This window comes from Cucurbita moschata, unplaced genomic scaffold, assembly GCF_002738365.1.
Source record: "Cucurbita moschata cultivar Rifu unplaced genomic scaffold, Cmos_1.0 Cmo_Scf00033, whole genome shotgun sequence".
NCBI classification, from domain to species: domain Eukaryota; kingdom Viridiplantae; phylum Streptophyta; class Magnoliopsida; order Cucurbitales; family Cucurbitaceae; genus Cucurbita; species Cucurbita moschata.
The window spans coordinates 1,694,507-1,719,814 of record NW_019268549.1 but is presented as its reverse complement, the minus strand read 5'-3'; the positions used below and the strand labels follow the sequence as shown (position 1 = coordinate 1,719,814).

The window sequence follows — 25,308 nt, the reverse complement described above, 5'->3', positions numbered from 1 at the left end:
ACCTTAGCCCCGAGCAGAGGTAAGGTCGAGCCGAATGACTTGGCCTAGTGTAGGGTCAAGTTGGTTGTGTCATAGATAATTAAACACACACGCATAGGCGGCATGTGTGACCGAACAAACTTGGATTTCACACAAGTGATGTTTGGTTAACAAAGACAAACCTCACCTAAGGTTCAACGAAGCCACAAAATTCGGACGAAAAATGAAATGAGGTTTGAGTTCTCCTTAAAATTGGACGTGAACATGTCAAGATCACAATATCGCACGGTTGAAAAGTAGTAGAACCGTGACACAAAATGCATCTCATCTTCATTTTCTGTGGTCAATTATAGATATGTTGGGTCATGTGCACTAAGTGAGTGAACAAAAACATGTTAAAAAGACTCTCCTGAGGAGTAGAAGCAAGTAACGTAACCATAGTGTAGGAGAATTTCTTAATCATGGAGACGTTACACATCCTGAACAAATACTTAGCATTCATATAAAGAACAGAAGTTACTTGTAATATTTAACGAATATGATAGCAATTAAAATTATTTTTGAAGAATAAAGATAAATTTCAACTCGAATGAAAAATGGTCTTAAATATAAAGCTCTTGTTTAATAACGTTTTGATTTTTCATACTTTATTTTTTAAATGTAAGCTCATAAGGTGACTATGAGGAGCTGACATGCCAGCCTGTCTTTAATTTAATCTTGATTTGTTATATAATTTAGTTTTTATTTATTTATTATTACGTAAAGGAGATTTTTAAAAAATAAAATAAAAGAAAAAGGAGTGTAATCTGCATTCATTGGTTGCACATCCACATCGTATGAACAAATTCACATAAAGAGAGATAATCCAATCCCGCGCGTGTGACCCACCGTATAAGTTCTACGCGCGAAGGAAAGTAATCCCCACCGACAACTTCATACCCCATCGGACGGAGAATGTTCAGCCACGTGTCCATCAATCCACATCAGCTCTCAAAACGCGTGGTGGGTTATAATCCACTACGGCGTCACGAATACGCCCGCGCTTGGCTTCATTACTTTTTTCGATTTATTAACACAAAAGTCAAACGTACAATTAAAGATTCGGAAATACTTGAAGAGTCGTGGGAATTAAATTAAATAAAATAGCTATAATAATAATTATTATTAAATTAAAAAATAAAATGAAAAATTAATTAAAATTGGGATTGAGTAATTAATTTAACACACTCCCAAGTATATAACAAACGCCTTCATCTTCATTCTCCCTTGCCATTTCAATCTCTCACACTCTGTACGAAGAGGGACGCCCGTTGGGGAGCTTCTTTCTCTCATTCTGCTACAATGGAGATTTTCTACTTCTTGGTGTTTGGAACAATGTCTCTAGTTGTTGCAGCTCTGGAGCTCAGCAAAACCAACAAGGACCGGATCAATACGCCCTCCGCTTTCAATTCCTTCAAGAACAATTACCTTCTCGTTTATTCTCTCATGATGGGTGCGTATTTTGATTTTTAATTTCCATCCAGATCTGCTTCCGTTTTTCACTCGGATCTCCTTCAATTCTTGTTAATCATTGTCTGTAACTGTGAGTTTTTCGTTTTCGTGTTTGTGTTTTGCGTGAATCTCTGTTCTTGATTCCGTTCGGTGTGATCTGAATTTGTTTCGTTTTTTACTGTAGTGTTGTTATTATTTTGTTTCGATCTGTGTTTTTGATTTGATTGTTGAGGTTTTAGTTGAGAGTTGTGCGCATTTTGTTGGTGATCTTCTCGCGTTGAGAAGTGGTGGAACTAAGAGAGGACAGAGCGGTAATTATTCCAGTTAGAGATGTAATTGGTTCCTGATAGGTTGAGATTGTGTCTTGGAGATGCCGATTATTTTTTCTCTTACCTCTCTTTGTTTGAGCATTGGATCTGGATCTACCGACGGTTCATGATATGAAATGATTGCTATGTGCTCGTTCCTTTAAAGTGTACAATGGCACTGCCTTTTGTCTTTTTTTTTTTTTTTTACCTTGAAAATCTGTGTTCATTTATTGTTATGACCATCAATGTCATGTGTAATGATTTATCTAATGTGTTATTGGTTATGCGGCAACAGCTGGGGACTGGTTGCAGGGACCATACGTATACTACCTTTACAGTCAGTATGGCTTTGGTAAAGGAGAGATCGGTCAGCTTTTCATTGCTGGTTTTGGGTCCTCCATGTTGTTTGGTACAATTGTTGGTTCTCTTGCTGACAAACAGTGAGTCATTTTCTTTTACCTCCAACATTGGTTGACGTCATCAAATTTATTGAGGGAAACCTCTTTATAATAACTGATGCATCCATGTTTTTGAATTCAGAGGTCGAAGGAGGGCTTGCATTACTTATTGTATTACATACATTCTGAGTTGCATCACCAAGCATTCTCCTCAATACAAGGTTCTAATGTTGGGCCGTGTTTTGGGAGGTATTGCCACTTCACTCCTCTTTTCAGCATTTGAGTCATGGCTTGTTGCAGAGCACAATAAGGCAAGGATTCCATGCCACTGTCTTTAAATTCTGTTTAGCTTGCTTATATGATGTTTTCTGCTGAACAACTGGGCATGTTAAGAATATGAATCAATAATAAAATTTACATCAACCTATCAACGTAGACCTTATACACAGCAATAAGCTCTAATGTTTGTCATTGTCTTTTACAAATTGAGTTAGCGGATGTTGTAATTAACGGTAGAAATGTCCATAGACGCACCCCTGGTTTCTTATTCCACTTCATTACAGTGTTATTTCACTAGTTAAATACTTAAGAGTTTTCTGCCAGTTGGTTTGGCCCATGAACATGATATCATAGCCAGATAATTTCTTCCATCTTGAACGCTTGTCACCTTAATGCGACTGATTCTATGAATAGTATGGAACCTCATCTTCATTAAGATGCAGTGTAACAATCTTTTTGGAGAATTTTTTCTCTTTCCCTAGTTAATTAGCTTAATTCTTGTAATTGTGTCCCGCTAATGATTATTCTCACTGATTGTGCTCATTGGTTGATAATTCTAAATAATATTAACATGTTTCTTGCTCGATTCTCTATCCTTTCTGCAGAGGGGCTTTGAACAGCAATGGTTGTCGATTACATTCTCAAAGGCTATATTCCTCGGCAATGGTCTTATTGCAATTCTTGCTGGGTTGTTTGGTAATGTACTTGTTGATAGTCTATCTCTTGGACCAGTGGCACCTTTTGATGCCGCTGCATGCTTTCTTGCAATTGGTATGGCCATTATTATGTCATCTTGGACTGAGAACTATGGAGATATATCAGAGAATAAGGATCTGCTTACCCAATTCAGGGGTGCTGCCGTTGCCATCGCATCTGGTATTCTCTCGGATTTTCATTCATCTATCTTTTTCTTAGTTCATTGCATTTCCTGAAAGTCCAATGCTTAGCAAGGATTTTAGCTTTGCATGAAACACGTTCTTCGACTGCATATATTATTTAGTAGCATTACCCATGCGGTTCTCTCTTTTTAAATTCTGCAAAATCTGGGAACTGTTGAAAGCTTAATTCCTTAGTATTTTGCAATTAAATCCCACGCCACTAATAAATACTTCAAAAAAGCAATCTTATAAATTCAATATCTCCAGTTCACACAGGAGTTTTAAGCATTACTCCATACAATAAGTCCACTGAATTTTTCCCCTTTATTCTTTTTTTTCCCCCTTAAAAAGAGAAGAATCTGAACTGACTAATTTTCTTGAAGATATCTGAAATCATTTTAAATTTTCTGTGGATCAGATGAGAAGATCGCTCTGCTGGGTGCTATTCAATCTCTATTTGAAGGTTCGATGTATACCTTTGTGTTCCTCTGGACACCTGCTCTTAGCCCAAATAATGAGGATATCCCCCATGGCTTTATCTTTGCAACATTTATGTTGGCTTCAATGCTCGGAAGTTCCCTTGCATCTAGGTTGATGGCTCGAAATTCACCAAAAGTTGAGAGCTACATGCAGATTGTTTTCGTTGTCTCTTCTGCCTCTCTTGTACTTCCGATCGTGACCAGTGTATGTGGAAGGAAATTTTCTCTCCACTTAGTAGTTAGTTCTGGTTTTCATTAATGCTTGTTTATGTTTTGTCTGACTTTTCTGGTTGTGACAGTTCTTGGTAGCTCCATCAGGTGAGAAAGGTGGAAGCATCTCTTTCGCAGGCTGTATACAGCTGCTTGGCTTCTGTGCTTTTGAGGCCTGTGTTGGTATATTTTGGCCTTCCATAATGAAGATGAGATCCCAGTACATTCCTGAGGAGGCTAGAAGCACCATCATGAACTTCTTCCGCATTCCCCTCAACATCTTCGTGTGTGTGGTGCTGTACAATGTATGTCACTGAATAACCTTCCATATATTGTTTGACATGAAGAATATAATGCCATCAGTCGTTAGCATGTGCAGGGAAGAGCTTTCTATTTTCAATGTTGTCTGCTCGTCTTTAACTTTTGGGTTGCATTCAAGCAGTTCCCAAACAAATGTGACAAATTTCACCCAATTGCTGGATCGATGCCATAAAAAATAATATTAACACCCACTTCTTTTTTATTGTCACTTACCTTTGTTATTATTCTTTTTGTGTATTTGAAGGTGGATGCTTTCCCCATCACTGTGATGTTTGGCATGTGCTCTATTTTCCTCTTTGTGGCATCGATTTTACAGAGGCGGCTTCAGACAATTGCTGAGAAACCAAGTAAGTATATTGTTCAAATACTAAGATTTTTGCATTGCTAATGATTTGTTAGATTCAGTTTCTGTTGATAAATAATCCAACTATACTTCCCCACTTAGTAAAGTTGTATTTTGAGAGCCCTTTTTAAAACGTATTAGCTAAATTACATTAAACATAAACACGTCGTTAAAGGTGTTCTTATAGCAAATGATTTTAATATTTGCTTCCATGTTTTCAAAAGTACTTTTAAGCGTTTTCTTATCCAGACACCTCATGAAACAGTCCACGGTCTCACTGCTAGCAAATATTGTCCTTTTTGGGTTTTCCTTTTTGGACTTCCCCTTAAAGTTTTTAAAACGAAACGCCTAGGGAGAAGTTTCCACACTTTGAAGGGTGTTTTGTTCTCCTTCTCAGCCAATGTGAGATCTCACACTTCGTGACGCAGAAGAGAGGAGAAAAACACACATACACACTTTGTTTGAAACATATCATGAATTAAACTAACACTTAATTCTGTTGGCTGGATCGTGTTACAGAGAGTGTTGAATGGGGAATAAACGTAAAGAATACTGAGACCGATCCTTTAAACATCTAAGTGATGTCGAGAAGGATGGACCACCGGTACTTATTGGGAGGTCAGGACGTGAACCCTTGAATTCATCTGTATACAGCAGCAGCAGCAGCAGCTTCCTTCTTGAGTAGCTGCTGGTACAATATTTGAAGAATGAAACAGTACACGAATAGTGGTCTGCCCATCCAAGAAAACAAATTGAAAGGGTAAAGGCTTAGTTTACAATTTCTGTTTTCATCAATTTTTTTTGGTTTCTTCATAAGTCATTTAAGTAGTAGGTTGTTTAGGGATCTCCTCAGCCATTGTTGTGGAGAATTTTCCGAGTTCATCAACCCTGGATTTATCTGTACTTGTTCATCAAAGATTCCAAGTTTTCGTTATGCATTCTTTGCCTAATTAGTGTCATCATTTTTTTTTCTCTCTTAACCTAATGATTCACACTGGTTTGATTGTGGTGTGGTTGCTTCTGTTTCTTCAAAGAGTTTTTTTTTATTAGTTTCACCCTTCTTTCTGCGATTTTTTATTATTTGAACTTCGAACTTCAAAAGAAATAGTACATGTCAGTTAGTTCCGGTTAGCTTGTGTTCTATTTAACTATTTTTAAAGTTAATTAGATGTCATATGAGCTCACAGGTCATTTAAAATTATTATTCTTTTTTACTTGATGATCTCTCAAATCTTCAAAATTATATATTTGGTTGATAAAATTATATATTGGTTTAAATTGTATTTTGATGATCTTCCAAATACTGTTTTTATAATGACATTCACTTTATTTGAATGATAAAAAAAAAAAAAACTAATTGTTTTAGAAAGATAGAAGATGAAATTCAATACTAGTAGTAAAATAAATGTATAAATTTAGCCCTTATAGTATTGCTATAAATGTTTGAAATTGGCATTTCATTAATTGGTAAAATAATAAATGGCAAAAAAGAAGAAGATAAGTTAGGTATAAAATATTGAAGAAAATTATTAAAAAAGTGAACCTTAAAAAGGGAAACAGTTAAGTGGGGAGAAAAAGTTCTTCCAGTAAATGAAAGCTTTTTTTATTTTATTTTATTTTTATTTTTAGGGTTTATGAATTAAAATAAACCTAAAGAAAATTAATAATAATTCAACTTATCTAGACATTATTCCCTCACTAAATAATATAAACAATAATCACTTAATTGGTTGTATAATAAGAATATTATTCCTTCACTAAATAATATAAATAATAATGACTTAATTGGGATAATAAGAATAAAATTAATTATACAAAATATTAGAATTAGTTTCAATTTATTTCCAAACTTGAACATTTTCTTTTTAACCGATTTAACCATATCAATTATTGATTTTGAAATTTACTTTATGTACATGCTTTAAAAAAAAATTGTTTTGAAAAAGAAACTTTTTAAAATTTGGTATAATTAAATTAATAATATTATTTAATAATCTAACCTAATAAGAATAAAAACTGAACTGGATTGGTTGATTTTGCTTCCTTGTTGATCACTCCTCCTAAGCTTTATCCCATCCAACAAATCACCCTCCATATTTAATTTTTTATTAAATAATTTAATGTGATCTTAATTTCCGGTTTAAGAATAAATAAATAAATAAATAATGAAAATGAAGAAACATCTCTCTCCCACTATCTACTTGTCTCCTTTCCACGAAACCACCATCTTAATTTCTCCCTCTATTTTTGTTGAGATAAAAAAAAAAAAATCCAAATTTAAATATATATATTTCAATTTTTTTTATTTTTTTTAATATAATTTAATTAAAAAAAAAAGAAAAGTAAAACATCTCCCTACAAATATAATATAATTTGAGTGTAGTTTTTAAAAACTCAAATTTTATTGTTAAATTGTTAAAATATCATTTTAACATATACCATATATAAATATATTTATGATTATATATAAAAAGTGAAACTGGTAGAAGAAATAACTTCAAGTTCAAGTCTAAAACCCTGTTACCCAATTAGGAGAAATCACTCCCCACTCTCTTCTCCCAATTTTTCGGTGTAAATAAAGATTCCCTACTTCATTTAGGGAGAGTCTACATCAAATGGACATCTCTTGATATAGTGATTTAATCGACACCAACTTAAGCCTTAAAAAGTCTGTAGTACTTTAGACCATTATTAGAGTCAATCACATGAAGGGTATTTTCTAACAAAAAAATAAAAGAAAAAGAAAAAGAAAAAAAAAGAGCGTAACCTAAAGAGATCTAAATGAAGTTAGCAACCGTGAAATAAAGAGTATTTTCTCAGTGTTTTTATTTGAACTTTTTTAACACGGAAGAAGAAGAAAAGACGCAATGAACTATGTCGATAGGGATGATGATGATCATGAACCAAGAAAAGAAGATATGAAGATATGAGAATATTTTTTTAAAAAAATAAAAATCAAATCCAAAATTTTAGCACTAAATTGTTAAGAACTTAAGCTAAACTCACTCAAGAGACCAAAAAAATGTATATCTACTCTTTGATTCATCGCCTTACCCTAGGGCCTAAGGTTCTTCCCTCTCTCCTTTTTCTTTGATTCATTGGATTTCCACGTCTTGCCTTTTGGGTACGATCCTTTCACACCATTATTGGTGTTCTTGTTCTTTACCCCTCATAATCCTGTCCCGCTCAGTCTCTCACTACATCTATTTCCCTATTATTTTTTCCCTTTTCTTTTCCGTCTTATTTGTTGAAATCTTCACCCTATCTCTGATTCATTATGTTATTTGTTTATTTGAACGCTAACCCCTTTTTGATTGCTCATCTTTTTCTGCAGATTTCTGGGTCACCATTGAATTCATCGTAGGTAAAAACTCCCTTTATTGAGCTTTTGATTATCCACATCTCATGGTTTCTTGATGGAAGCCTTGAATCTCTTTTAACCTTTTGATTTGATGATTGTTTAGGAGGAGAAGCGTTTAGGGCTTTTATCTGTTTGATCAATGGCTGAACTGTTGGGGCCTCGTTTATACAGCTGCTGTAATTGTAGAAACCATGTTGCGTTGCACGATGATATTATTTCTAAAGCTTTTCAGGTGATGATATTGAAACCTAAGCCTTTTATTGATTGCTTTAGTCTTATTAGTGTGTGTTTGATCATCAATTCAAAAGGGTTTGCTAATCGCCCAAACCCCAATTAGAAGTTTAGGTTCTTATGAACTTGAAGATTTCAAATGCATTTCTGAAACTTTGCCCTTGACTTTTTCATTATCCAATACTGTTTTGTGTTGAATTTTCTCCATAGGGAAGACATGGGCGTGCTTTTCTGTTCTCTCATGCTATGAACATCACAGTGGGACCGAAGGAAGATCGGCATCTCATGACGGGTCTCCACACTGTTGCTGATGTGCATTGTGTCGACTGTCGTGAGGTGCTCGGGTGGAAATACGAGAGGGCGTATGAGGCGTCGCAGAAGTATAAAGAAGGGAAGTTCATTCTTGAAAAGTCAAAAATTGTTAGAGACAACTGGTAGCATCCAGTGGTCGTATTTTATGCATTGATTTTTATGTTCATGTTAGTTTATTGATTCTTCGTGATGTTATTGTGTATATAAAGTTCTCATCGATCTTGTCGTTGTTCCCTGTTCCTTGTGTATATATTATATTTCTGCAAGTTGTGAACTTATCTGGATATCATTGTATCTTGAATCCTCACCATCTGTGTTAATGAAATTGTCTTGTCTTTTTGTTCTATGGAGATGATAATGTCTTATTAGTCTCTTCTGTCCAATTTATTTGGGATTGTTGCTTTGAGAATGTAATGGATAAAGAAGAGTAACATTGAGTGGGTGAGAACTTGCACATTTCAACCTACTTGATGATCGTTTTGCCCTTTGTTAGTCTCTTATCTTTCAAGAGGGTGACCAAATATGCTTGCCGACTAACCCACTGCTCCACTTTTCACAGTTTCTCCTTTTCTCTTCTCTTCTTGGTTTGCTTTCTATTCTCTCTCTTTTGGAAGAAAAGTTCTTCCCTCTCTTCGTGACGAAGAGGTGAACCGCTTTGTTCTAGGTGCGATCTCTTTCTTGTGAGATCCCATGTCGGTTAGAGAGGGGAACGAAGCATTCCTTATAAGGGTGTGGAAAACTCTCTCTCTAGCATATGTGTTTTAAAACCTTGAGGGGAAGCTTAGAAGGGAAAGCCCAAATAGGATAATATCTGCTAGCGATGGGCTTGGGCTGTTACAAATGGTATCAAAGCCAGACACCGGACGGTATACTAGCGATGACGCTGGCCCCCCAAGGGGGGTGGATTGTGAGATCCCACATCCGTTGGAGAGGGAAACAAAGCATTCCTTATAAGGGTGTGGAAACCTCTCCCTAACAGCGCGCTTTAAAACCTTGAGGGGAATCCCAGAAGGGAAAGCCCAAAGAGGACAATATTTGTTAGTGGTGGGCTTGGGATATTACAGATGGTATCAGAGCCAGACACCAGACAGTGTGCCAGCGATGACACCGGACCCCAAGGGGGGTGGATTGTGAGATCCCACATCAGTTGGAGAGGGGAACAAAGCATTCCTTATAAAGGTGTGGAAACCTCTCCCTAACTGCGCATTTTAAATCCTTGAGGGAAAGCCCAGAAGGGAAAACCCAAAGAGGACAATATTTGCTAACGGTGGACTTAGACTGTTATAGATGGTATCAGGGTCAGAAACCGGGCGGTGTGCCAGCGAGGACATTGGTCCCGAAGGGGGGTGGATTGTGAGATCTCACGTCGGTTGGAGAGAGGAATGAAATGTTCTTATTAAGGGTGTGGAAACCTCTTCCTAGCAGACACGTTTTAAAACCTTGAGGGAAGCCCAAAAGGGAAAGCTCAAAAAGGTCAATAACTAGCGGACTCGGGCTGTTACATTTCTTCTCATAAAGATAGGTCTCCTTTCCAAGGATTGGATGATGACTGTACTGAAAGTTTGTGGTGGTGCATATTGAGATGCCCCCATTTTTAATACCTTTTAACTTGTTGCATCTCAGCAAAGATTGAAGCAGGATGAGATAAAAGCTTTCTTCATGGCTTACCATGTCTCCAACATTATAACAGGTTCTCTCTTACGCTTTACTGGATCCCTTCTCATTTTTCTTGCATCTCTAATTAGCGAGAAGTCGATCAGAACAATTACATACTATAGTTTTCAATGGTGCCTTTCTGGAAGTATATGGCTGAATATTTGTTCTATGTTTAGGATTCAGATTCTCAATTCCTGTTTTTTGGTGCTTGTCCTGGTTTTTGATCATCCTATACTCTTTGCCTTTGAATTCCTTAACTACTGATGATGATATTTTGATGGTTATTCTGGACGACGCGTTTTCTTTTCTCCTTCTTCTAGCTCGATCGACCGTGTTTAATTCTTAGATAGGCTGCCCAGAATCTGGCATCAGCTTATTCACTCAGGCTGTTCCCTTATGTACTACTCAATTCTTCTCTACTGGTTGTTTTGGCTATCAAGATCTAATAAATGGAACTCTACAGTAAACGGAGTGCTTTATGGGAGTATCGCAACGCGAAAGTCAGCACTCGGTCGTCTTCAACTCAGTCTTGAAAGCTAAGTATGCAAAATTCCAATTCTCTAGGTTATGTACTTGGAAAAATGCATATCATCCATACATTTATAGCATTATCTTCATGTCAGTGTGAACTGAAGCCCTGCAATAGTTCTCATAATGAATGAAAAAAGTCGGGTTCGTTTCGAAAGGCATTCTCTATTTGATGAGGATGAGAACTAGCTACGAATCGGGATCGAAAACATAATTAGTCATAACTCGTAGAACAACCAGCTTAAATCCTCAACTAAGACTGCTTTTAAGGATGAATCAATAGATGCTCTGAGGCTCTGAAGATGCGTATAGTACCTAGATGATATCATTATAGCTGTTCATTAGTTATAGACTGCCATTGGGAAAACTCTGTTCTTTATGTGTCTGAAGATCTATGGGGGGCCTCAAACAGGGTGTGGCTGTAGCGTCTTGATGATGCCACTGTTACCAGTTTCGTCTCTGCATGTTATTGTCTTAGATATTAAACTATCGCCATGTGCTCGAGGGTCGAGCTATCTTTTCCTACAGTCAACTTCAAATTTAATGATGAGCTTATACTTATATTCTTGGTTTGGATGTTATCTGGAGCACCATTATTTAAATTCTATAAGTTCACCGCTAGCAAATATTATCTTAAGTTTCTTTTTTAGGCTTCCCCTTAAGGTTTTTAAAACGTCTAAGCTAGGGAGAGGTTTAGTTCCCTCTCTAATTGATGTGAGATCTCACAATCCACCACCCCTTCGAGGTCCAGCATTCTTGCTGACACTCGTTCCCCTCTCTAATTCATGTGGGATCTCAAAATCCCTCGTTCCTCTCTCTACTCAATGTGAAATCTCACAATCCACCCTCTTCCGAGGCCCAGCATGCTTGCTGGCACACCATTAGGTATCCACCCCCTTTGGGGCTCAACGTCCTCCTGACACACTACCCAATGTCTTGCTTTGATACCAACTGTAACGTCTCGATTTTTCTTTGAGTGACTTTACCGTTTTAAAATAAATGAAAAATATGCAAAGGAAGTAATTTATTAAAATCATACGTGGGTAACCTTTAAAAGACATGCAATTCAACGACAAAAACTTAAAACCAAAAGTTAAACTAAAATTGACTCCTTAGTTCCCAAAAGTTCGGTTGTTCTCCGACACAATTGACCATGGGAAAATGTCTTACAATGAAATTATAAAATTCTCTGAGTGGCTTTTCCACTTTGCTCGTCACTTTCGTGCCACAACTTCACCTGACAATCATTTTAAAAATAAGTGAGAACAACTTTCACATTGGGGTCAAACCATCATATGATGATCATACAAAATCGAGGGACCTTAGTGATTAATTACCCGAAACACATTGCGTGTAATTTTTTATCACATGAATCAACCAACATCTTTACTCAAAATAATAATTAATGTCTGGTTACCCAATTCACATAATATGTAACCCTTATCTTGATAACCATTTTATGCATTCACTTTGCAGAGTGACAATTAGTGGTTGGTTATTTGAAAACCACGTTGTAATTTCGACAACGTAATTTCGTTATCTAGAAAAGAAACCACGTTGTAATTTTGTTGGTTGGTGCGTTGTACCTTGATTACTATATGGACATTTAGAGGTAAACATTAAGGGTATGGTTCATTCAAAATGGAGATTGGACTCAAAGAACAAGTCACATGAAAATTCACCGTTTGCTCCTTTAAATGGTTGTTTCGACGACGGCGGCGGTGAAACTCGCAATGGCAACGTGGGTGAGTGGCAATGGTTATTTGATGTGCAATGGGGATTGGTGGTGGTCGTTCAACGTGCGGTGGCGGGGTGGGACGACGTGAGCGATGGACGGTGGCGAAAGTTTAAAGAAGAAGATGATGATAAAAAGGAAGGAAAAGGCGGCGACTAGGGTTTGTGAGTGGTTGACTCATCTGCTTCGTGCTTTGTGAGGTGGGCGGCTGACTGTGGGTTCGACTATACGTAGCTAAATCCTAGAGTTTATTTTTAATGTATTGGGCCTTGGGCCTAGAACTTGGGCTTTACAATTCTCCCCTGAATTCAAAAAGGGATTTTTGTCCTCGACAGCTTCACTTAAAAGCGTAAGGTATGCGCTACATCCCTAATTGAAGAAGCTCAAGGTATTTAGTCATATTTCCTCCTCTCGTTTCTAAGTGGCTTTTTTAAGCGGGTGATTATGCCATAATATCTTGACAAACGCGATCTCTCGGCTATGTAAGGTCTTCCTTTCTCTAGCCACAATTTACATGGGTTCTTTCTCATAGTTCAAACCTTTATCCAATCGTAAGAGTTTGAAATCCATCACATGTGATGAGTCTGCTATATATAGTCGCAACATCGATACATGAAACACATTGTGGACTCTTGAAAGCACAGTTGGTAGGACCAATCGGTAAGCTACTTGTCCCACTCGTCCAATATCTCAAATAGTCCAATGAATTGTGGACTTAACTTTCTTTTGCTCTCAAACCTAAGAATGATCTTCATGGGGCCACCTTGAGAAATACTTTGTCTCCCACCTTGAACGCCAAATCCCTTCATCTCACATTGACATAACTCTTTTGTCTACTTTGAGTCGAAAATATTCTAGTCCTTATCTTCTGAATAGCCGCATTAGTTGCTTGCACTATGTCTGGGCTCAAGAACTTGCATTCTCATACTTCATCCCTGTTGTATCCGGGCTCTTTTTCCAAGTAGAAGTCCTTCCACGAGCAGTGAGAACATTTGAGTTAGAGTCTTGATATGCCTCCTTTTCCTTCTTTTACATCTCATTATTTATTAAGGCATTTGAAACATCTTCAAAATCAATATCAGTGATTCCATGTAGTAGGGTCGTTACTAAAAACTCGTAGGATTCCCGCAAAGAATTTAATAACAACAACGCCTTGTCTTCGTCATCAATTTTAACATCAAGATTGAGCAAATCAGTGAAGATTTTGTTAAAATCATCCAAATGCTCAGCCATTGAGATACCATTTCTTGTAGTCAAAACGGAAGGGTTTCTTGATCAAATAGAGTTTATTTTTCACTCTTTTGCATGTATTTCGCCTCAAGCTTGTCCCATAGTTCTTTCGCCATTCACCTTCATAAATGGATATTTTTGATCTTTGCCAAGATATGATCGAATAATTCCGCAAACTTGCCGATTTAGTTTCGTCCATTCTGCTTCTGTCATGTCTTCAGGTATCTCCTCTTGGAGGGAAGCATCAAGATCTTGCATGACCAGCAAATCGCTAACTTTGCCTCGCCAAACACCAAAATTAATAAATTATTGATTCCATCAAATTTCTCTACTTCGAGATTAGAACTCAAAAATCTCGATCCACGTCGTGATTTAATTCCAGATGATTATGCCATTTGTGATAGGTAATCTAGATGTAACTAAAAACACAATTCTTGAAAATTGATTTTCAAGAAAATAAGCGATTGTGAGCACGTCTAGTGGTTGATGAGGCCAAAACTTTCACAACACCCCAAATACCACAATCAGGCTCTAATACCACGTGTTGTGCGTCGAGCAGAGAACATAAACAATTGGACTTTAAGTTTGGCGCACAACAAGTGGTATCAGAGCCTGATTGTGGTATTTGGGGTATTGTGAAAGTTTTGGCCTCATCGACCACTAGACGTGCTCACATTCGTGCTTATTTTCTTATAAATCAATTTTCAAGAATTGTGTTTTTAGTTACATCCATATTACCTATTACAAATGGCAGAATCATTTGGAATTAAATTACGGCGTGGATCGAGATTTTTGAGTTCTAATCTCGAAGTAGAGAAAGTTGATGGAACCAATAATTTTGGTGTTTGGCGAGACGAAGTTAGCGATTTGCTGGTCATGCAAGATCTTGATGTTTCTCTCCAAGAGGAGATACCTGAAGACATGACAGAAGCAGAATGGACGAAATTAAATCGGCAAGCTTGCGGAATTATTCGATGGCAAGGATAAGAAATATCCATTTATGAAGGTGACCATGGCGAAAGAACTATGGGACAAGCTTGAGGCGAAATATATGCAAAAGAGTGGAAAATAAACCCTATTTGAACAAGAAACTCTTCCGTTTTGACTACAAGAAAGGTATCTCAATGGCTGAGCATTTGGATGATTTTAACAAATTCTTCACTGATTTGCTCAATCTTGATGTTAAGATTGATGACGAAGACAAGGCATTGTTGTTATTAAATTCTTTGCGGGAATCCTACCAGTTTTTAGTAACGACCCTACTACATGGAATCACTGATATTGATTTTGAAGATGTTTCAAATGCCTTAATAAATAATGAGATGCAAAAGAAGGAAAAGGAGGCATATCAAGACTCTAGCTCAAATGTTCTCACTGCTCGAGGAAGAACTTCTACTTGGAAAAAGAGCGAATGTGGAAAGTCCCGATCAATTAAAGGAAGTAGAAGAGGTAGCATATACTACCTCAACAGAACCACAATAATTGGGCATGCTGCTGTGGCAAGTTCGAAAGAACAAGACATATCGAAATTATGGCACATGAGACTTGGGCATGCTGGTGAGAAGGTGCTTCAGACATTGGTGAACCAAGGAGTCCTTAAGGGTGTCACAACTGGTAAAATTGATTTATGTGAACATTGTATATTTGATAAACAAAAAAAATGTAAAGTTTGGTACAACTATACACCAAACAAATGGCATTTTGGATTATGTTCACACTGATGTATGGGGTCCCATGAAGAATGTCTCATGGGGGAAAGAGGTGGTTTGTCACCTTTATTGATGACTACTCGAGGAGAGCTTGGATGGATCCCATGAGGCACAAAAACGAGGTTCTCCAAATCTTCCTAGAGTGTAAGAAAATGGTAGAGAATCAGATGTGCAGGAAAATCAAAAAGCTGAGATCAGACAACGGTGGTGAATATACTTATGATCCATTCATTAAAGTATGCCGAGATGAAGGGATCGTTCGACACTTCACTGTTCCTGGTAAGCCACAACAAAATGGAGTTGCTGAGAGAATGAACCAGACATTAATAGAGAAGGTTCGATGCATATTGTCTCAAGCAGGATTGAGTAAGGCATTTTGGGCTGAGGCTCTCAATTATGCAGTTTACTTGGTGAATCGTTTACCTGTTTCTGAAAATGGTGAGAAAACTCTGCTTGAGGTATGGTCGGGTATTCCTGTTAGTGATTATGATATGGTTTAGAGGTTGATTCTTCTTTGAGAAAATTGCATGTGTTTGGGTGTCTTGCTTATTATCATGTGACAGACTCAAAGCTGGATCCTAGAGCAAAAAAAGCCAAGTTTATGAGCTTTAGCAAAGGCGTGAAGGGCTATAGGTTATGGTGTCCAGAAACAAGTAAGATTGTTAATAGTCGAGATGTGACATTCGATGAGTCTGGAATGTTTTTGCAGAAAATTGAAAATAATGACGAGGCATTGAAGCAGGTGGAGAAGGTAGTGTTCTCTCCTGATATGGTTGCTCCTACTGAAGAATCTATTGATCAGGTAAATAATAACTCGATTAGAACAGGAGGAGTAAAGCCTCGTAAATGAAAGAAGGGAGGAACCCAAGTCCATCACCAGGAATAGACCACGAAGGAAAATTCGAAAACTGGCAAGGTTTGATGATACGATAGCATATGCTCTCCCTTTGATTGATGGAGTTCCCAACAACTACAAAAATGCTAACTAGAGCCCGGATAGATTGCACTGGCAAGAGGCTATGAATCAGGAGATAGCATCATTAGAGATAAATCAAACTTAGGACTTGGTACAACTTCCAAAAGGTAAGAAGGAAATTGGTTGTAAATGGGTTTTTGCAAAAAAAGAAGATTCTTCTGGTATACGTTACTCGACTTGTAGCTAAAGGCTATGCACAAAAAGAAGGTATTGATTACAATGAAATTTTCTCACATGTGGTAAAACATTCTTCCATTCGAATTTTGTTAGCGTTGGTTGCTCAATTTAATCTTGAGCTTGTACAACTCGATGTAAAAACTACTTTTTTGCATGGAGATTTGGAAGAAGAAATATATATGGCGCAACCGGTTGGTTTTCGAGTAGTTGGACAGCAACATTTAGTATGCAGATTGAAGAAATCTTTGTATGGGCTGAAGCAATCTCCTTGTCAATGGTATAAAAAGTTTGATCATTTCATGATAGAGCATATGTATACTCATAGTCAATTTGATCATTGTGTGTATTATCGGTGTCTTGATAATGGATCGTTTATCTATTTGCTCTTATATGTTGATGATATGTTAATTGCTTCAAAGAGACAGGTGGAGATTGATAAGCTCAAAGATCAGCTTTCTAAAACAGTTGAAATGAAAGACTTAGGTAATGCAAAAAACATACTTGGAATGGAGATAGAGTGAGATCGGAAAGAAGGTACAGTCTGGTTGACTTAGTCTCAATATCTACGCAAGGTATTGACAAGATTTAGTTTGAATAATTCAACCAAACCCGTTGGTACTCCACTTGCTCCTCATTTTAAGCTTAGTGCTTCCATGTGTCCAAATTCTGACGATGACAAAAGGTATATGAAGAATACTCCTTATACAAATGCTGTTGGTGCTTTGATGTATGCTATGGTATGTACTCGACCTAATCTTTCACACGCAGTAAGCATGGTGAGTCGTTATATGCATAATCCTGGTAAAGAGCATTGGCAGGCTGTCAAATGGATTCTTAGGTATATTCTTAGTACTATTGATGTTGGTATTAAGTTTCAAAAACAAGAAATGTTTAATCTTGACAACCTTGTAGTTGGTTATGTGGATTCTGATTGTGCTGGTGATTTGGATTAGTGACGATCTACTACGTGTTATTTATTTACTATGGATGGTGGACTTGTTTGTTGGCGTTCAACATTGCAGTCTACTGTTGCATTGTCTACCACCGAAGCAGAGTATATGACAGTAACGGAAGCTTTTGAAGAAGTTATTTGGATGTATGGTTTGATCAATGACTTGGGTATTTTGTAGGAACATATAGATGTGTTTTGTGATAGCCAGAGTGCTATTTGTTTGTAAAAAAATCAAGTCCATCATGCTCGTACTAAACATATTGATGTCCATTTTCACTTTATTCGAGAAATTATTAGTGAAAGGGACATTCATTTATTAAAAATTGGAACTGCTGATAACCCTGCTGATATGTTGACAAAGGTGATTGCTCGTGAAAAGTTTTGACATTGTTTGGATTTCATCGTCGTCGAAGAAAGGAGTAGTGTGTTGACGTGGTAGCAACTAGATCAGTTATCAACTTGGAGATTTTATGACAAGGTGGAGATTGCTGTAAATTGTTATAAATTTTTTTTATTTAATTTAGTACTTAAATTCATTCAAAATATAACCATTTTGATTAAATTAGAATATTAATTTGGTGGTTTAATTTATAACCATTTAATTAATATCTTATTTATTTTGGTTATAAATCCACATTCGGTATGCAAAGTTTTTTTTTAATATTCTACTTGAATTATCCATTTATAAGGGGTGTGTCTAGGAGGTTGAGGATATCGGAATTTGACATCGGGAGAGTTTTGTTAGGAGTTACTGGTCTGGTCTTATGTGGTTGATATAGTTCTGGTTTAGGAAGTCCTATTCTTTGGGAATGATCTTTGAACAGATTAGTCCTATTCTTTGTGATTTAAGTTTCTTCCGGCTGATATTTTTAGGTTCAACCATGATGGTAAAGGCTAATGCCATGCTTAGAATTAATGAAATCGCACTTGAGATCCAATTGTTTATGTTCTTTGCTCAGCGCACAACAAGTCTCCAAATCTTCCTAGAGCTTGCGTTCTCATACTTCACCCCAACACATTGAGGATAGATACTTTTTCCCATATAAGGCCTCAAAAGGTGCCATATCCAATGTCACGTGATAATATTGTTATAAGCGAACTCTATAAGATGCAAGTGCGTGTCTTGGCTACCGGCAACGTCTAGCATACAAGCCCGTAGCATGTCCTCTAGAATTTGGCTTAAGCGTTCAGTTTGCCCATCCGTCTGTGGGTGAAACGTTGTGCTAAACTTTATCTGCCCAATGCTTGCTGAATGCTTTTCCTGTGAAACGAGGATCCCTGTCTGACACAATGGATACGAGTACTCCATGTAATCTTATCACCTCCTTTAAGTACAATTAAGTCCATTTATCCACAGAATAGGTGGGCTTTCCTGGCAAAGTGTGCTGACTTTGTGAGCTTATCAATCACGTCCCATATGACTGTACCCTCTGGCCATCCTGGGTAATCCCACGATAAAGTCCATGGCGATGTAATCTCGTTGGTTTCTGCCTTGGAGCTTTGACTTGTTGGCAAACTAGACACTTGCTCACAAACTCGGCCACATGATCACGTTTCATATTCTGCCACCAATAATGTCGATTCAAATCCTGATACATCTTGGTACTGCCGAGATGTAGGGCGAATGACGAGTAGTGAGCCTCGTTAAGATCTTGATAAGAATCACGATGTTCCAAATGTTCCAACTGGACCTATTACACGATCTAAGGTCAAGAAGATTCAACAAGCATTCATTATTTATCTACAAAATTGGGTAGGCTCAGTTCAACCATCATTTCATATGTTACAAGCTTATTCGATTGAGGAAGAACCATTTGAAGCTTCAGAAGTGAATATTTGCACGGTTGAAGTAGCAGATGAAGCCGCAAACATCATTTCATGAGTTGTTAGAAAACTTTAATTATTATTTTTTAATTTCACAAAGTTTGTAATGGTCAAATTGACTTCGTCTTGTGGAGATTTAAGGGGATCGGGATTAAATCATGACCACTAACTTCTTTTGTGGGGATCGAGATTAAATAAAGAAGTTAGTGGTCAGGATTTAATCCCGATCCCTATCTCCACAAAAGACGAAGTCAAATTGACCATTACAAACTTTATGAAATTAAAAATAATAATTAAAGTTTTCTAACAACTCATGAAATGATGCTTCGACTTCATCCGCTATTTCAACCGTTCAGATATTCACTTCTGAAGCTCCAAATGGTCATTCCTCAATCAAATCAGCTTGTAACACACGAAACAATAGTTGAACCAAGCCTATCCAATTTTGTAGATGAAGAATGAAGGCTTGTTGAATCTTCTTGGCTCTGGATCGTGTAATAGGTCCAATTTGAACATTTGGAACACCGTGATTCTTATCAGATCTTACCTTTCTTTCTTCATCATTTGGAACACACAACTGCTCATGGTACAAGGTTCTATTGTAAAGCCCAAGTTATGGGCCCAAGGCCCAATACATTAAAAATAAACCCTAGGGTTCAGCTACATACATACATCAATCCCTCAGCCAGTCGCTCACCTCACAGAGCACGAAGTTCGAGACTAGCGAGCCACTCACAAACTCTAGTCACTACCTTTTCCTTCCTCTTTATCATCTTCTTTAAATTGTCGTCACCGTCTATCGCTCACGCCGACCTGCGCTGCCATTCCCACTTGTCTTGCGCCACCACCGCTAGTTGCTGTCACACATCGGACAACCGCTGCCAGTCACCCACGTTGTTGTTACAAGTGAACACTGTCACCGTCGTCGAAGCAACCCTTTGGAGGAGCAAATAGTGAGTTTTCATGTGACTTGTTCTTTTGAGTCCAATCTCGATTTTGAATGGATCATACTCTTAATATTCACCTCTAAATGTCTATGTAGTAACCAAGGTACAATGGGTCAACTAACAAAGTTTCAACATGGTTTCTTTTTCTGGATAGTTGGGGTTGGACCCAACCTCTACGTAGGAAGAAGGTAAGCAATAATACTCTATGATTCGTGAGAGTCGTTGTATTATGTCAAGATGAGTTGGTTAAATTTTAGTGTTAATAGGCTCGATCTAAATCGGAGTTGACCAATATCTGGAGGGACGATTAGAAAGGACCAAAGTAAGGGACCTTCCTATTGAAACTTAAATGTTTTGTTTTTCTAAAAAAAGGTTAAATATGTTTGTTATTGTGTGGTTGTGTATTGTATGATATGATGTATGTTGACCATGAAAATAAATATGTTGAAACCTATTGCATGCATATTATGTTCAATGATTAAAATATGTTTGTTGTGAGTGGTGTGACATGATGTATGTTTGTTTATGAAATAAATGTTTTGGGACCTAGTGCATGCATATTACCTTTGATGATTAAGGTGGTTGTGGTAAAGGTTACACGTTGTCTGTATCGGTAACTAGCCACTAATAGTCACTTTGCAGGGTGATTGCATAAAATGGTTATCAAGGTAAAGGGTAATCAACCATCGATAATCATTTTAAGGAGTAAGGAAGGATGTTGATTTTCTTGTGGTACTGTGTTTTTTGGGTAACTAACCACTAAGGTTCCTTGATTTTTTTTTTTTATTTTTATGTCATATGATGGTTTAGTATTTTGATTCCAATAGGGGAGTTCCTTACCGAGTATTTTAATACCCCTCTATTTTTAAATTGATTTTCATGCGAGACTGTGGCACGAAATTAACAAGCAGGATCGAGAAATCAATCATAGGATAGCTCGAAAATTTTATGTTTTCATTGATAGACGTTTTGACAGAACACCTAGTTTATTGGGAGCTAGGGAGCCAAGCTGAGTTACTTTTGGTTTTAAGTTTATGTGACTGAACAATTTAATTAGATTGCATGTCTTTTAAACTTTCTTTGAATGGGTACTCAGGTGCATGATTTTAATAAATTTCTTCATTTGCATAATTTTCATTTAATTTAAAACTGTAAAATCACTTTTCTTTGCAATGACTATGACCACCATGTGTACGAAAAGTCGAATCGTTACACTTGATCTCCTTATTAAAAAGAGAACAAGAAATATATCCTAAAAATTAATTTTAGGTTAAATTACAAATTTAGCCAATCTAACTTAAATCTCTTATGTTGCTATTATGAATCACGGCTCAATTGAGTACATGACACCGAACTTTCCATATATCAATGAAGTGGTATTTCTATACTTATTCTACTATTGAACGCTAGCTAGAAGCTCAACTGATGGTGCCTAATAAGCTCCTTATTCTCATGTAGTTTTAGGCTCTTCGATGGTACAAGGTAGTCACTCCACTAAGCACAACTAGAGCTCTCTCAATAATACCCAATAATGTGACACGGGTCTTAAGCGGGCGTATTCCCACAAAGTAGATTATCATGTGTTGAGGCGATGCCACAATTAGGGACTATGCTCTAACCATCCACACATAAACCTAGTCGACTCATATCGTCATAACAGAATATAAATGTGACTCAAGGACAAAGGAAACACAAATCATAGAATGAATTGCTTCTTGCCCGCTCATTCAATGTTCTGTTCATTCTTTCTGCAACACCATTTTTTCTTGCCTTACCAGGAACTGTCCTCATTAATCTAATTCCCTCCGCTGCACAAAATGTTATAAACTCTAACTTGTCGTACTCTCCTCCACTGTTAGACCCCAATCATTTGATCTTCAAGCTGGTGTGATTTTCAACTTCAGCCTTCCACTTCTAGAAGGTGACAAACACATTTAACTCTGTGTTTCAGGAAATAAACCCATACCTTCCTGCTGAAATCTCGATGAAGGTGACCTAGAACTTTGATCCGCCAAGTGATGAAACTGGAGATGGTCCCCAAACGTCTGCATGGACCATTTCCAATCGTACTTTCTTTGATTCTCTGGCAGCCATTGAGAAGCTAACTCGTTTCTGTTTCACATAACGCATCTCTCAGAAAGACCTATGTCAACAGACTTTAGGCCTTCTAAAACTTCATTTGCAACCAGCATCTTCATTCATTTGACGCTCATATGTCCAAGTTTATTATGCCATAGACTTGAACTTGAAGCACTCCAGCAACTGCAGCCATTTTCATACACCCTGTAGTGGTGTATAAGGTTCTAGATTTTGTGCCATGTGCTACCACCATAGCACCCTTCACAATCTTCCACGAACTCTTCCCAAACTTTGTTGCATAACCAATGCTATCCAACTGACCAATACATATCAGGTTCTTCTTGAGACCAGAAATATATCTGACATCCTTTAATGTCTACCGAAGGCAAAAGAAAACCAAGAAGGAAGAAGAATCCTAATTCAGCAGCTGTTGATAGGAGAAGGAAAAGAAAACCAAGGATGGTAGACTAAGGCAAAGAGGTGGATGAGAGAGCTCAAAGGAGGGGTACTTCCATTGAAGGACACCAACAAAGCTTGATAACTCTTAATCATTTCCTCTCTTTTCTTATTCTATCATGATTAGGATGTTGATTTCTATGTTGAAATCGGTTTGTATGGAGAGATAAGCCTTATAGGGGAGGCGGAAGAGTTTTATGCAGTTTAAGTATGTTTGCGGTGTTATTTTAGTTTATTAAAGAGTTGTTACTAATGATTTACATGTTTGCTTAGTTGGCCACTTTACATGCTTAGTTGTTCTCTTATTGTTCTCTTGATCGAAAGAAGAGGGGAGCAAGGAAATTATCTTTAATACTCTAGTTCCATTGCGAGGATATTTAAACATAGTCGAAGGGTTATGAATAATTTTTTTAGCCCTATTATTAGAGATTACAAACCTATTATGGAAGTAATCACCCTACATGACCCTTGAAAGTGCGCCGTGGGTTTGCAAATCAGTTAAAATGAGCTAAAAGCCACCACAAAATTCAACAACCTATCTATTTTATCAGTTCTAGCCAAAGCTTCCTTAATTTTTCTAGCCATTCTTCGTTGTTCGAGAACAATTGATACTCTCATTCAAATTTTTTTAATTAGTTTAAGTTCACCCCCATCCATTTGAATTAGACCAAAAACTCACTTAATTTCTAGAAACGAAAGGAATAAAAAAATAGGCTCTCTATCGAAACGACAATATACTTATTATTTACTATTTGTGATATTGTATATTTACATGTATTCTCGTGAATTTCACACCATTTTTCTCTATACATTCACGAGTCATCAGTTACTCCCATGCTACAACCTTACTTGAAAATCATTTGAAAATAGGGTAAGTACGAAAAAACTCATTAACTCCCCTAGTGTGGTTAGACAAGCAAACCATCGTATAGTTTCATCAATCAAAATGAAGGGACCTTGGTGGTTGATTACTCATAACACATAGCATGTAATCTACTCACCAAGAATAGCTTTCAGCATCCAATGCTTAGTGACCAATAGTGGTTGGCTACACTATACACACAACGTGTAACCCTTATCACGTTTATAAATTTCATCAATCACCCATGTGACCAATGGTGACTGGTTACCCGATACACAAAGGGTGCAACCCTTATCGCATTTATTTCATTCAAAAATCATAACATGCACAAATGCGATACCAAAATAATTATTTTCGTAATCAATAGGCATGACAACAAACAACAACATCCATATAACAACAATCAATCTAAGCCGCACAAGACATAACAACTCTAAACTTCGTTGGGCTTTATCACTTACCGTTCTCTTACGGTGGGGATAGCTCAGTTGGGAGAGCGTTAGACTAAAGATCTAAAGGTCACGTGTTTGATTCACGTTCACCACATTTGAACCGGAGTCTTACTTAGACTATTTCATCTATTAATGAGTGAATATTTATTTGCGATTTAAACTTTGATAGAAAGTTACACATTGATTTTGATTGTAATCAATTGTCAAGTTAAGCATAACTCAACTAATTAGCGGTGATTAAATAGAAGAGATAGCTCTACTTATGCATTTTTATTATGTTAAAATAGCGGGGATAGCTTAGTTGGGAGAGCGTTAGACTGAAGATTTGAAGGTGTTATGCGTTTGATCCATGTTCACCGCAATGGTGTCGAGAGTCCTAACTTGACTGTGCAATCTAGGGAATGTATCATTTGTGAAATATTTCGTAATGATTTAAACTTTGTAGCGGGGATAACTCTACTTATGCATGTTTACATTAGCAAATAGTGGGGATAGCTCAGTTGGGAGAGCATCAAATTAAAGATCTAAAGGTCATGTGTTCGATCCATGTTCACTTCAGTAGTCTATAACGAGGCATAACTTGACTATGATGCATATTTGGATATAAGAAGTTTTATTCTCTTTTTTTCAATTTGAGTATTATTTGGATGGTTCTGAGTTACAATTGGTTATTGTTTAGTGATATATTACAAATCTATTGAAATAGGTTAGTTTCAAATTTAAATATGTTCATTAAATTTTTCATTATCATTTATTCCATAGAATTAAAAATAAAATAAAAAAACAAAAGCAAAGTCTTTACGAGAAGGTAGGAATTTCAACCGAGCATGACTTCAACTGAACATTCTCAATCGGCAGCTGATCCTCGGGAAAGTCACATCCACCGCTTTTCGCTGCCTTAGCCAGCGGAGCACATGGCGGCGGATCCACATCGCTACTAAATTCCTCAATGTTCGTACAGTTCCACTGCAACTTTTTAGGTGTCGCCGACAATCCAATGTTCGTACAGTTCTCCAGTTAAGTAGGGAAAGATCTCAAACCCTAATATTTACCTAGGGAAAGATCTCAAACCCTAATTTTTACTTAGCGAAAGATCTGAAACTCTAATTTTTACCTAGGGAAAGGTCTCCAACCC

At 37.1% G+C, this 25,308-nt stretch overlaps 2 protein-coding genes, 1 long non-coding RNA gene and 1 other non-coding gene across 6 annotated transcripts; all 4 read left to right on the top strand.

Moving 5' to 3' along the window:
* The first annotated feature begins 1,229 nt into the window (after nt 1–1,229).
* On the top strand, nt 1,230–5,663 carry LOC111430203 (molybdate-anion transporter-like). The gene is made up of 8 exons (XM_023066367.1): nt 1,230–1,471; nt 2,074–2,218; nt 2,319–2,487; nt 3,061–3,331; nt 3,752–4,017; nt 4,112–4,327; nt 4,588–4,690; nt 5,206–5,663. Exons 1-8 carry the CDS (start codon nt 1,321–1,323, stop codon nt 5,262–5,264), a joined length of 1,380 nt encoding a protein of 459 aa, XP_022922135.1. The 5' UTR covers nt 1,230–1,320; the 3' UTR covers nt 5,265–5,663.
* Nucleotides 5,664–7,720: 2,057 nt separating this feature from the next.
* LOC111430209 (protein yippee-like At4g27745) lies at nt 7,721–8,940 on the top strand. 3 transcript variants are annotated; one of them, XM_023066377.1, is made up of 4 exons: nt 7,721–7,753; nt 8,021–8,050; nt 8,151–8,279; nt 8,489–8,940. In XM_023066377.1, the coding sequence occupies exons 3-4, from the start codon at nt 8,187–8,189 to the stop codon at nt 8,714–8,716; spliced, it is 321 nt and encodes a 106-aa protein (XP_022922145.1). In that variant the 5' UTR covers nt 7,721–7,753; nt 8,021–8,050; nt 8,151–8,186; the 3' UTR covers nt 8,717–8,940. The 3 variants fall into 3 exon arrangements, with proteins under 3 accessions (XP_022922145.1, XP_022922144.1, XP_022922143.1); XM_023066376.1 differs by having other exon boundaries at nt 7,730–7,810; XM_023066375.1 differs by lacking the exon at nt 7,721–7,753 and having other exon boundaries at nt 7,817–8,050.
* Nucleotides 8,941–9,989: 1,049 nt separating this feature from the next.
* Nucleotides 9,990–11,321, top strand: LOC111430211. Its single transcript, XR_002708297.1, has 2 exons — nt 9,990–10,786; nt 10,870–11,321. It is a non-coding gene; the product is annotated as an uncharacterized LOC111430211 (long non-coding RNA).
* A 12,873-nt stretch (nt 11,322–24,194) lies between these two features.
* Nucleotides 24,195–24,267, top strand: TRNAF-AAA. Its single transcript has one exon. It is a non-coding gene; the product is annotated as a tRNA-Phe (tRNA).
* The last annotated feature ends 1,041 nt before the right edge of the window (nt 24,268–25,308 follow it).

What these genes read in the sequence shown, in the direction of transcription:
- LOC111430209 (XM_023066377.1), top strand. Translation starts at nt 8,187, where the DNA reads ATGGCTGAACTGTTGGGGCCTCGTTTATACAGCTGCTGTAATTGTAGA. An exon ending in TTATTTCTAAAGCTTTTCAG is followed by an intron (nt 8,280 to 8,488) that starts GTGATGATATTG and finishes TTTTCTCCATAG; the next exon opens with GGAAGACATGGGCGTGCTTT.
- LOC111430203 (XM_023066367.1), top strand. Translation starts at nt 1,321, where the DNA reads ATGGAGATTTTCTACTTCTTGGTGTTTGGAACAATGTCTCTAGTTGTT. An exon ending in CGTTTATTCTCTCATGATGG is followed by an intron (nt 1,472 to 2,073) that starts GTGCGTATTTTG and finishes ATGCGGCAACAG; the next exon opens with CTGGGGACTGGTTGCAGGGA. An exon ending in TGCCGTTGCCATCGCATCTG is followed by an intron (nt 3,332 to 3,751) that starts GTATTCTCTCGG and finishes TCTGTGGATCAG; the next exon opens with ATGAGAAGATCGCTCTGCTG.